This window comes from Natator depressus, chromosome 10, assembly GCF_965152275.1.
Source record: "Natator depressus isolate rNatDep1 chromosome 10, rNatDep2.hap1, whole genome shotgun sequence".
Lineage (NCBI taxonomy): Eukaryota > Metazoa > Chordata > Testudines > Cheloniidae > Natator > Natator depressus.
In genome coordinates this window covers 30,238,536-30,249,899 of record NC_134243.1, presented here as the reverse complement: position 1 = coordinate 30,249,899, position 11,364 = coordinate 30,238,536, and the positions used below count along the sequence as shown (strand labels likewise).

Sequence of the window (11,364 nt, the reverse complement as noted above, 5' to 3'; positions counted from 1 at the left end):
GATGTTCTGCTTCGCTGCCCCACACACAAGGGCTGGCTGGGGGCAGGTGACTCCTTGGGACTCTGGACAGGCATTGCCCCACACTGGAGTCCAGGTCACGGGGTAATTCAAGGCAGAGCCCCAGCATCTCTCCTAATGGGAGAGCCAATGGATGAGCGACATCTCCCCCGAAGTGGTGAATGCAGGGTCCTCTCCGATTCTGGCCACTGAATTCCAACTCATAGTCATAGAGCGTAAGGCCAGAAGGTACCCCCAGATCATCCCATGGGATCTATCACAGGCCACCAACACCCACCCACTAAACCCAGCAGCCGATGGGAAATGAGGGGAACTTGTGACAGCAGCGGCGGGGACAGGGTCTGCAGTTCGGCAGCAAGACCCGATGTCCCTGTTTCCCTGAATCGGTCTCCTTTGGGAACAAACACAGAAATCCCTGCATGCTGGGACTCATCGCCATAGATAATTTACAGTTCAGACATCACTAAACCCACCACTCTGCTCAGCCAGACTGAAATGGGAGAATGCCCGTTAGTTGTGATGGCATTAGAGAAACAGGAAGTTTCAGTCTTAGAGCCATTGTTCTGGACACACTAAGAAGGCAACAATTATAAATTGGCAGTAGCACCTGGAGGCCTCAGCCAAGAGCAGGATATCTTTGTGCTAAGCACTCTGTGTACTCATAGTGAAAGACAAACGCTGCCCCACAGACCTTACAATGGGAATAAATGAGACAAACAGAGGGTGGGAGAAATCTGGTACTATCCCCATTTTACAGCTGGTGAATTGAGGCACTGAGAGGTTAAATGACTTGCCCAACATCTCCCAGGACGTCTGTAGCAGAGCCAGGAATTGAACTCAGCCCACTTGAGTACCGTAAGCACAAAGTCCTCTTTAAAGTGCTGTGGGCCCAGGGATTCCGTAACAGCTTGGGCTGAAACACATGCTCAGACAAAAAACAAAGCAAGACATTAAAACTGTCAGTCCGTGCTAGTAAACTTTATTTACAGTGTGCACCTGACCCCAGAAACAATCAACACACACATGTGATGTGCACGGTCTGGGCCGTAACCAGGGCGGGCCAAGTGGGGCAGCTGCCCAGGGTGCAAAGCCGGGGTGGGGCCAGAAAAATGTGTCAGAAAAATAACAAAACAAAACGATACAGGGCACAAATAGGCTTGCTCGTCCCAGGCCTAGTTACGGCTCCATACACGGTAAGGATCCCACTGCAATTGAGCCCTTCCTGCGCGCTGCCTGGGATTGCTGGCTTAGTCCAAGGCTCTGGACTGTGCTAGAACCTTGAGAATGCTGCAGGCAGGGAAGGGTTTTCCATCCATGGGTTTGCAGTCTTCATGATCTCACTCCACTTGGCTTGGACAGAGTTTAATCAGTTTAATCACTAGAGGTGGGATACTCTTTCCTGGCGAAACTTCTGTAACCCTTTCCCCATCATGTTGACTCAGTTTTTCTTGGACGGGCTGATATTAGCCAAAGGAGAAACCATGAACTGAGCCTTCCCCAGCCTCTCTCCAGGTCACAGCCCAAAGGTGACCTGGCAAAGGGTACAATACATTAGCCTTGTGTTCTTTTACTCTTTCTTTATGATGGAGAAAGACGGTCTGAAAGGGTTTGTCATTGAAAAAAAAAATTCTGCTTTTCACAATTCAATTCAAGTCCTGTCTAGCTTGGAAAGATTCGATGGTGACAGGAGAACTTGCGAAATGATGAGATCGCAAAAGCCAAGAGAGTGAAAGCTGAGTACCTGAGCAGGTGAGACGAAGGAATGTCTAATCAGATTGTTTTGGGGGGTTTTGATGGGAGGATGGGGGTGGTTTTCAGGCATATTTAACTCCAATGACAAATTAGCATTCTGAAGAAAGGCTGCCTTTGCTGCTAAAGATCAACACACCCAGCCCTTCGCTTCTGCTGTGGGAGCTCACACTATATATCCCTGAGGCCCCCCGCATCTGTCAACAAAACCAGGGAGACCAGACATGACCGTCCTGAGATTTCTAAAGTACAAAACAAGCAGGAAAACTCGCTCTCTCGCTCTCCCTTTTTGCAATCATAAAGCAGCCAAAAAAAGAGCAAAAGCTCCATTTAAAAAACTTCGTTTGCGCGTCATCTTTAAACTTCTGTCCTGGGGAACGAGGACAGCTCGCTCAGGTTACAGGAAGACTATAAAGCTGGAACGTGAAGCTGCCCCTGGAGACAATGCACTGCTTTGGCAGGGGGCACTCACACTGCGTGCATGCTGATGCACTTTTTGCTTACTGAAAAAGAATGGGAAGAAACACGTGGGTGGATTCACATATAGCTGTGCATAGACATGTGCACACACAGAGCTTAAAGCCAGGCCCGGTGCCAGCCCCCCTGGTTTGACGGCAAGCCTTGCAATGTTCTGTATACACATGTACGGGTTTGCACAAATTTTGTTTCATTTTTGCCTTCCAGTTTAGCCCTGTTCCAAATGGCGGCCATCTCCCATCACTGTCAGCAGGGCCAAAGCCACAGGCTGCCCTCAGCAAGGTGGCTGCCATGTCCCTTTGACACTGCAGGTGAACAAATGCCTTCAGTTCCCCCAGCAGGAATGGCCACCACCTCCCATTGCTCCCAGCGGGGAAGAAGCCAAGCTGCCCGCAGGAGTGGGAGTGGCCATGTGAGGGTCAGGCTGGAAAATGTGGCGACCCGGGAATGGGGTTGCCAAAGGGGACAGGGAGGGAACGGTGCAGTGCCAGACTGAGGTGGGGTGTGGATCAGGCGAATGTGAGGAAATAGAGGGGAGCACGAATGCGGAAGCTGCCCATTAGGTAGGGAGGAGGATAGAATGGCAGCTCCCACGCCCCAGGGATCGGAAGGGGAAGTGGAGGCCCGGCTGTGCATGGAGGGTGTCTTATGGGGTCATGTGTTGCAGGTTGGATTTTAGCCCTAATGGGGCCGGTGAGGGGGGAGCTTTCCCGGAAAGGTGAGATCCTCAGATAGTAGGTCTATGAACACTAGCCTGACTGATCATAAAATAGCTCCACAACCTTGGGGCTGGCCATGCTGATGTCACCCCTCTGCAGTCAGCCATTCCTACCTGCCACACCCTGCTTGCTGCAGACCCTGGCATGCTCCCATCCCCGGCCCGGTACCCAGCCCTCTAAGCACACACACCTCTGTTTGCATAGCCACAGCCTTTGAAAGTTCATTTCCTGGAGGGAGGGTGGGAGCCCTGTGCGCTGTTTATCTGCCTTCAGACCAGAGTTTGCGGCACAGGAAAGTTTCTCCGAGTCGCAGCATCATAACACACTAACTAGCCAGGACTCAGTAACCCAGCCTCAGCCCCAGCACCCTGATGCTCCTTGGGCTTCCAGGGCCCAATCCAACACAGGCTGAAATCAATGCAAAGTCTCCCATTCACTTCAGTGGGCTTTGGATTGGGATCCCCCCATTCCTGACCTCCCCGCCCTTCTGTGGCTCACTCACAGGTTGCTGTACACCCAGGCAACAGGCAGCACCTTCTGTCCCTTCCCCTCCCAACATGTCCTGCAAGGAATGCCCTGATTCCCTGCAGCAGCACATGGGCCCCAGCGGTAGCCACCTGCAGCTCCTGGAGCAGCAGCCAGATCAAATACACACAGAACCCCCTGGTGCATGGACATGCCAAGAAGGCTAGGATGTGGGGGAAGAAATGCAAAACAGCTGAGGCCAAAGCAGCTCCCCCCTGCGCGACGGGCGGCCCCGGTCCCTTCCCACCACTTCAGTGCTGATGGTTCCCACCATACCCCCCCGGGTGCGCGTGGCTGATCACACTCTGTTAGGCCGTACTGGTCACGAAGACCATCTTGGAGGAGTACACCAGGTCGACGATGTAGGCGATGAGGTTGAAGAAGGTGAGGAAGGTCACGCCCAGCAGTCTGTTCCAAATGCGAAGACTGTCACCTGAACTGGGTCTGGGGTTCCCTCTGAAGTTGAAGACGGGCCAGATGATGGCAGCCGTCAGGTACAGGAGTACAGCCAAGGCGTTGTAACCCACCAGGACTTTCTCCAAAGGGAAGGGAATGTAGGTGAGACACCGGCCGATGGTGAGGATGATGATGAACAGAGTGACAATGAAGCAGATGCTGTAGACAGCTATGCACCATAGCTGGCCGGGTTCGGTTTTATATGTCGTGGGTTCACTCACCAAGGAGAAGATAAGACAAGCCACGTAGGCTTCAAACACCTTCAGGAGGCCAGGGACAGTGGTGAGGAAGCTGCTCCTATCTCCAGGCCTGGCTCGGGTCAGTCCAACCTCGATGGTGTAAGCAATGAAACAGACGCAGGACATGGCTGTAGTTGCTGCCTGATAAGCACATTTGTTGCCAGAGCAAGTGTCGGTGATGAAGGTGGAAGGGTATATGATGGAAGAGGTGAAGATCATGAGCACCGCCAGCATGGCGAAGGCGCTGGTGAAGTCATCCCAGGACAGCGGCAGCTTCTCAGAAAAGCCAAACAGCTCCAGCACCACGATCAGCATGGACACCAAGAAGCAGAAGCACCAGGTAAACATGCACCAGGTCCCATAGGTTCCTTGGAAGTGGCCGGAAGCAGCCGCCAGACTGAAGGCCGTGCAGGACAGGAAGATCTCAAAGAACCGGACAATCCCCACAGGGGTGATCAAGGAGCGGAAATTCAGCTCGACGACTGGCATGATGCTCTGGGCATGAGAGAACCCCAGCAACCTGTGCCAACTGCAGTGGCCTCTGCCTCTCAAACTGCAGAGCCAGGTGGGAAGGCAAGAAATTCAGGCACCCTCGCCCACAAAGCTTGGCCCAGGCTGGCATGCACTGGGCGTGAAGGGCTGGAGCGGGTCTGGAAGGCTGTATTGTTAGAACAGAGTGTGCGCTGCCAATCTTGGGCACAGCCTACCTGCCCGGCTTGCAGCACCGCCCAAGTGGAGCACCAGGGAGAGCGGATGCAATTGGAGTTTGCTCTTATCTGGGCAAAGGGGGTGGGACCCTGGTCCAGGGAGATGGAGCTAGGGAGGAAACACTTAATAAAATGGCCGATTATCTGACGCTCTGCCTGAGCCCAGCCTGGAGTGAGCAGGAGGGTCCCGCTCACAGCACTGCTCCCCGGCTCTCTGCCTTGCACTGTGCTGGCTGGTGAAGGGCTTCTGTGGCATCGCGGGGAATGGCTGCCTGGCTCGCTCCTGGAGCTGAATTCCAGGAAGTGCCCCTGTGCTCCCTCTCAGCTCAGGGCAGGGCAGCAGCAGAGTAGATCATTCACATGGGAGCTGGTTAAAGAGCAACTTGTGGTGTCACTGCAGCTGGCTGGTTCCTGGGAATTCTGTGTAACTAGATCGCCTGCCCCTCCACTCACACGGCCATGCTCCAAAGCTTCTGTCCACACAGACTCACACCTCCCTGAGCCTGCTGCCCCCCCGGCCCCATGGGGTCCTTCACAGCTGGACGAGGTGCGTGTGTATGTGTGCGGGGCTCACAGGGCTGATTCAGATTTCACCCAGGCTGGTGTAAATGAGGAGGCACTGCAATGAAGTCAACAGGGCTACACCACTGCACAGCTGGGGCCAGGGAGAATCAGGCCCTAGTACCTGGTAGCAAGTGTCAGTGGTACAAGGTGCCATGCGTTCATAATGGCTGCTCACCTCAGTGCTTCCCCCGCGAGCCGGTTCCCCTTAGCTGGGCTAGCAGCTGGCAGCCCACGTGCTTACCTTCTCTCTGTAAAGCAAAGGGGGGGTGCATGCCAGGAGGTTCCCACCTGCGCTGAAGGGGGGTGGAGACAGGGTGAGGCTGCGTTAAAGCCTGTGGCCCCCAGAGAACGGGAGGTGCCATCCAGGAATGTGAAGATAGCTGGTGTTCTTTGCAGCTGGATGTGCTACCAAGCCAGGTCCTGAGCCTGCAGCTGGCTCCATGTAGGTGCCAGGGGTTGTGGGTGCAGGAGCGAGGCCCTGGGGTGTGTGTGGCAGGAGGCTGGATGATGCAGTAGCTGTTCCAGGTGAGACTGAGGAGGTTTGGGTGGAGGAGTGGCCCTAGGGGATTCAGCCCTGGAGCGATCCAGGCTGAGTTGGTGCTGACTGGCCCCCCTTTATCACCCTTGGGAGATCTCCTTGGCTCTCTTCCTCCTGCATTTTCATTGTAGGGCTAGGCCTAGGGCTGCTGGGGTATTGCACATCAGGAACTATTAACCCCTTCTCCCCCACAACTTGTAATCCCATGTAGTAAGAACTAGCAGGATGAGGCCTATTGCCTCAGCTACTGGGCAGAGGCTGTGAGTTGGGCGAGGACCTCATTCATCCTTCAGCAGCAGCTTTGGCAGGTGACGTGAAAGGAAACCTGGCCTGAGCTGAGCTGGTGGGAACGGCTCTTTGCATAACCTAGTGCTTCACGCTCCTTTGGACGCTGGCCTGAGAACCTGACATGCCAGCCCCTTGCGGGGGAAAGCTCTAGGAGGCTGCCCTTTGGCGCACTCTGTCTGTGGGTTTGGTTTGCTCCATGCTACTTGATGAATTTTGTTCCTCACAGCAGAGCAGGGTCCTCCTGGCTGCTCCCTGCGTCCCAGTGGAGAAGGGACTAGCTCTTGAGATTGAAGCACAAGCCTGGGTGCAGGACTCCTGGGTTCCACCTACCTGCCTGCCCTCCACCCCATCCACATCCTGGGAGTTCCCAGCTGGTGCATTATAACATTGCTGGGCTCTGTCAAACACCTGTTGCATTCCACCCCCAGAGGTGGCTGCATTTCACTGCTGGATGACGGGATTCAGGTGGTGTTTGCACATGCCTTGGTGGGGGCAGGGCTCCAGAATGTGCGAGGTTATTGCGTTTGGGTTCCTGAGGGGTGGAGGGTGGTGAAAGGAGGCAGAGGAGGAGGAGAGCAGCATGCTCCTGGCACAGGCAGTTGCATGTAAAATGCCCCCGATCCTGGGAACTCAGCGCTTGGGTGACCAGCTTGGGCACCTGGGGCCTGATTTCCAGAGGCGGGGCCGTGTGGCTGTGGCTCACCTTGCTATCAAGCTGCAGGTAAGGTACTCAGCCCCACTGAAAACCAGGCACAGGGGGTCACAGGTTGGCCTCGGGGGGAGTGATAGCTCAGTGGTTTGAGCATTGGCCTGCTAAACCCAGGGTTGTGAGTTCAATCCTTGAGGGGGCCATTTGGGATCTGGGGCAAAAACTGGGGATTGGTCCTGCTTTGAGCAGGGGGCTGGACTAGATGACCTCCTGAGGTCCCTTCCAACCCTGATATTCTATGATTCTATGAAATCAGTGGCTGTAGCATTCCTGGGTGGGAGCGCTCTCTCTGGCTAGGGGAGATGGAGACAGCCAGTGAGCGGAGGGGCCCACTGGCTCATAGCACCTCTCCTTGCTCGCAGAGCTAGGGCAGACGTGATAAGCAGTGCTCCTCCCTGCCGGCACACTGCTGGGAATGAGGAGCAAGCCAGGTGGGGGCACAGGCTGGGGCAGGGCCAGACTCCTTCTCTGCTGTTTGTGAATGATTAACAGGGCCTGCCAGCAGGACAGTGCAGTGATTGGAGAGAAGAGGCCGGTGCTACCCCCAGAGCTGGGAATGTGAAGGAATCCAGCTCTATAAAGGGCCCCACTGCTCTGGATGAAGGGAATGGCAGGGCTAGGCCTGGCTTGTCCCTGTCCCCATATTACCTCCCGTTTGCTAGTGGATTCAGCCTCTGGGAAGAGGTAGCCCCATTTTCCAGATAGAGAACCCAGGTCCAAGGAGGGGACAAAGCCCCTTGCTAAGGTCGCCAAGCCAGGGACCGTTGCTTGGTGCCAGATCCCTGGGGTTTCCTCTCCGCAGTGAGCAAATAAGCTTTGCAGGGGCAGACTTCGCACTGTCCGCGCATTAACTGACCTACCAGAATTGCGGGCCAGCCCCACATTGGGACTCAGCCTGGAGCAGGGATTCACCCGAGAATAGTGGTGCAGGGTCTTACGCCCTCCTTCCTGGGGATCTCCTCTAGCCTGGAAGCCTAGCCTGTTCCCCAGGGCAGGCAGCGCAGTGGCTGAGGCTGGAGAGCCCCTAGCATGCTCCTGGTGACCCTGTGCAGCCCTTGTACTCAGGGGGAGCGGCAGGGGCTGGGCTGGTGGGAGCTGGTGTTTTTATGCCCTGGCGACCAGTCTGCAGTATTTTATACTCTCTTTAGCGACCAGTGATGGGCAGTGAAATGGGTCTGCAGCACGCTGGCAAAGGAGTGGTGGGACCATTTGGGGAGCTCCCAGCAGCACCATTCAGCCCCAGCTCCTGGCCAGCCCTTAACGGGCAGGGGGGTTGGGGTTGGAGGCAGGCTCTGCAGAGCCCCATGGGAGCGTATTAAGAGCTGCCAGGCAATGCAGGGAGCTGCCCTCCTTCCCACCCCTAGACAAACAGGTCCTGCGTGGAGCTCTGCATTGGCGGCTTGCACATATAGCTGGAGCCAACCGTGCCAGCTGGACAGTACCCACCACAAGGGCTCTGCTCTCAGCTGGGGACTCTAGGGCAATTATCCCAGACCCAATACTTTCGGCCAGCTGCCCTTACAGGTGCATTGGCCCCTGCTGGCAGGAGGTGGGGAGCAGAGCCTTGCAGCCCGAGGGGCCAGCCGGCAAGGGTTGGGTTCGGATTGGGTCTGCTCACTCTTCCTGCCCGGGGGGTCAGGGAGGCAGCAGCCGTGTGTCCTGCTCCTGCCAGCTGCCACCAACTCACTGTGCCGATGCCCTGCGGAGTGAGCGTGCTGAGGAGCCCACAGCACCCACAGTGCAGCGGGGGGTTGGGGCTGGCAGGAATGGGGCATGCAGCAGCCTGCTGTGTTGACCCCACGGGCAAGGCAGCTGGAGACGGTTCATGGGCATGCGGTGTGGGGAGCCCCCTCGGGGCTGAGCCCCAAGGACAAGGGGCAGGGACAGGGGCAGGGGTGAAAAGGACTCGACTCACTCTTGGGCTGGGTGGGGTCATCTGTGCCCGAGCAGACCTCTAGGAGGATGGGGCTAGGGAGCAGGGTGGGGGAATGGCCCAGGGGAGCTGGCTGGAGGGCCCTGTGGAGAAGGCGGCTGGCAGCGTGGGCCGCTCCAGGCTGGCCAGGGCATAGCCCCAGCTGACCACTGCTGATTCCTCTGTCCCTGTGAGGGGCTGGCTGCAGCCTTCCCTGTCGGGCTCGAGGCACTTGGCCTCTTGGGGAGCTTAGTCTGGCTGACGCCCCAGGCAGAGCACAGCTGGGTTGGGATGGGGAGAGAGGGGACTCTCTGACTGGAAGGAGTCTCAAGAGCCCCGCTGCTCATTCCCTCTCAGTGGCAACAGCTCAGGGCACCCAGGCCTTTTTAGCCTCTAGCTCCCCTCTGGGAAAAGGCCAAGGGTCCCGGCGGGGAAGGGGGTCCAAACAGGGATGGGTCAGGCATAGACGCACCAGGCGGCAGGAAAGGGACCCTGGCTGAAGCACTGTACATGGGGCCGGGGTGGGAACAACTCTGCATGGCCCCCTTCCCTGTGGGGGGATGAACAGGGGGGACACCAGGCCAAGGTTGCAGGGGGATCTTTAATGTGTGACCAGAGCCTCCAGCGAGAGAACGAACCCCAGCCCCAGCCCCAGCTGTACAGAGGAGAGTAAATGGCCAAGCACCGCCCGCCCTGCGGGCTGGGGGGATTCCCCTGTGATACCCCTCGCTCCTCCTGCTGCCTGGAGCTCAGCCCCAGCCCTGGCCCTCCCACCAATGCCTCTCCCCCTGGCTGGGACAGCCTGCATCCATCTCCTCACCCCCCCGGCTTTTCCCAGCCCACGTGTGTTTTGAACACACAGTGCTGGTGACTCTGCCCAATGAGCAGACGGTTGGGCCTCCGTCCCTCTCTGCTATTCCCCAAACCTTAGCACTGCCCATCCCACCTTTTCCCTAACCCTGTGGGGCAGCTACAGGCTCTAGCCCTCTGTAGGATGGGTCAGAACCCCGAGAGGGATTCCACGGGGCTGTCCCCTAAGGGCATAGGAGAGGCTGGCTGGCTGGGCACCTCCATCTCCCAGAGCTTTGCTCGTCCCCAGCAGGAAGGGCTGGCTCTGCCTCCCCAGCCCCAGGGCTCCCTCTACCCCATAGCAGGAAGGACTAGCTCTGCCCCTCTCACCCCAGGCCCCCTCTGCCCCACAGCATGCGGGGCAGTGTTCTACTCCAGTCCCTCCTCGTTGGGGGATGCAGGCGCAGGGACTCCCGAAGGAGCTGGAGGCTCAGGGCAGCAGCCCACGTGGGGAAGATCAGGAGGGGAGGCTGTTCTCAGCAGCACAGGCCTGAGGCTGCCCCAGTCCTGGGGGCAATGGCATGAGGTGGGAAAGGCCCTGTGCCAACACACCTTCCTGTGGGTGCGTCGCCGGGGGTCAGGCCCACTGGCTCCAGACTGTGCCTCTTTGGTAGGGCAGGGCTCCCTCCAGAACTGGGGCATGCTTGTCGGGGCAGAGGTGCAGGGGGTGCGTGTGCCAGGAACCTACGAGCTCCATGCAAAGTCGCCAAGGGGGACAGGCGTGGGGGAAGCAGGAGGAACGGATGGGGAGCAGTGGGGCCCTTGAGGCCCCCCCAGGAGTCGCTCCTTCCTTAAGGCTGTTGCACGGCCGGAAGGTGTTGGTGCATCGGCAGAGTTGGTGTCTGGCCCAGCACTAGGGCACTTGGGCAGGGCAGTGAGAACAGAGGAGCTCTGTCCAGGGGGTGGGGATCTCATCTCCTCCCCCCTTCAGCCAGTCTGTGGGCGCGGTCTGGGAGGAGGACGCCCTGCTCTCACTGCTCAGAGGTTGCTCTCCACCTCGTCCTTCCCCAGCAGCCCGTTGACGGGGCTCAGCGCCAGCTGGTTGCTCTCGCTGAGCCGCTGCACGCGGTAGCTCTCATAATGCACATTGTGGGTGATGTCCTTGAGATCCTGCAGGTGGGAACTGTGACGGGTGGAAAGTGAGAGTTAGGGGGTAAAGGGGCAAGAAGAACAGCTCCAGCCAGGACCTAGGCCCTGCAGCCAGAGGCCCCCAAATAGGCTAAGCTTGTGCTTTAAAAGCCATCCCACTATGAGGGGCTCCAGCCCCCTCCCTCTCCTTCCAGTAGCACCACCCCCTCTGCCAGTCCCCCAAGGGCTGCCCTCACTGTCCCATGGCTTCCCCTCCAGGACCCCAGCCCAATCCTGCACTCCCTGCTGAGTGACCCAACCCCAACGGCTTTCCCTGGTAGCGGAGAGTGCTGAGCCCCGCACAGGGATGGGCTCCCAGCTGGGGCCAGGCCCTCCCCAACCCTACCCTGCGTGCCTGGGGCTGTACCCCTCTCCCTGTGCAGTAGGGGGGTGGGCCCAGCCGGGCATCTCACCGGATGAGCAGGTCTCGGAGCAGGGGGAATTCGCAGTGCGCTGGGTTCTCCACTGAAAAACAAGACACAGACT

At 57.8% G+C, this 11,364-nt stretch overlaps 2 protein-coding genes across 5 annotated transcripts in view; both read right to left on the bottom strand.

Moving 5' to 3' along the window:
• Positions 1 to 986: 986 nt before the first annotated feature.
• On the bottom strand, positions 987 to 9,361 carry LOC141994956 (myeloid-associated differentiation marker-like). The gene has a single exon (XM_074965569.1). It carries the CDS (start codon positions 4,670 to 4,672, stop codon positions 3,797 to 3,799), a length of 876 nt encoding a protein of 291 aa, XP_074821670.1. The 5' UTR covers positions 4,673 to 9,361; the 3' UTR covers positions 987 to 3,796.
• A 782-nt stretch (positions 9,362 to 10,143) lies between these two features.
• SEPTIN12 (septin 12) overlaps positions 10,144 to 11,364 on the bottom strand; it is a 71,440-nt gene continuing 70,219 nt past the window's right edge. For 3 of the 4 annotated variants that reach the window (XM_074965567.1, XM_074965568.1, XM_074965566.1), the window contains exons 9-10: positions 11,292 to 11,343; positions 10,199 to 10,873 (exon numbers count right to left, since the gene is read on the bottom strand). In XM_074965567.1, coding sequence (XP_074821668.1) covers positions 10,729 to 10,873; positions 11,292 to 11,343 — 197 coding nt within the window. In that variant the 3' untranslated portion in view covers positions 10,199 to 10,728. Of the gene's footprint in view, positions 10,874 to 11,291; positions 11,344 to 11,364 lie in introns of all 4 variants that reach the window. The other variant, XM_074965565.1, reaches the window with a different exon arrangement.

Bases quoted from the DNA above. Each gene is read 5' to 3' on its own strand.
- LOC141994956 (XM_074965569.1), bottom strand. From the start codon at position 4,672: ATGCCAGTCGTCGAGCTGAATTTCCGCTCCTTGATCACCCCTGTGGGG.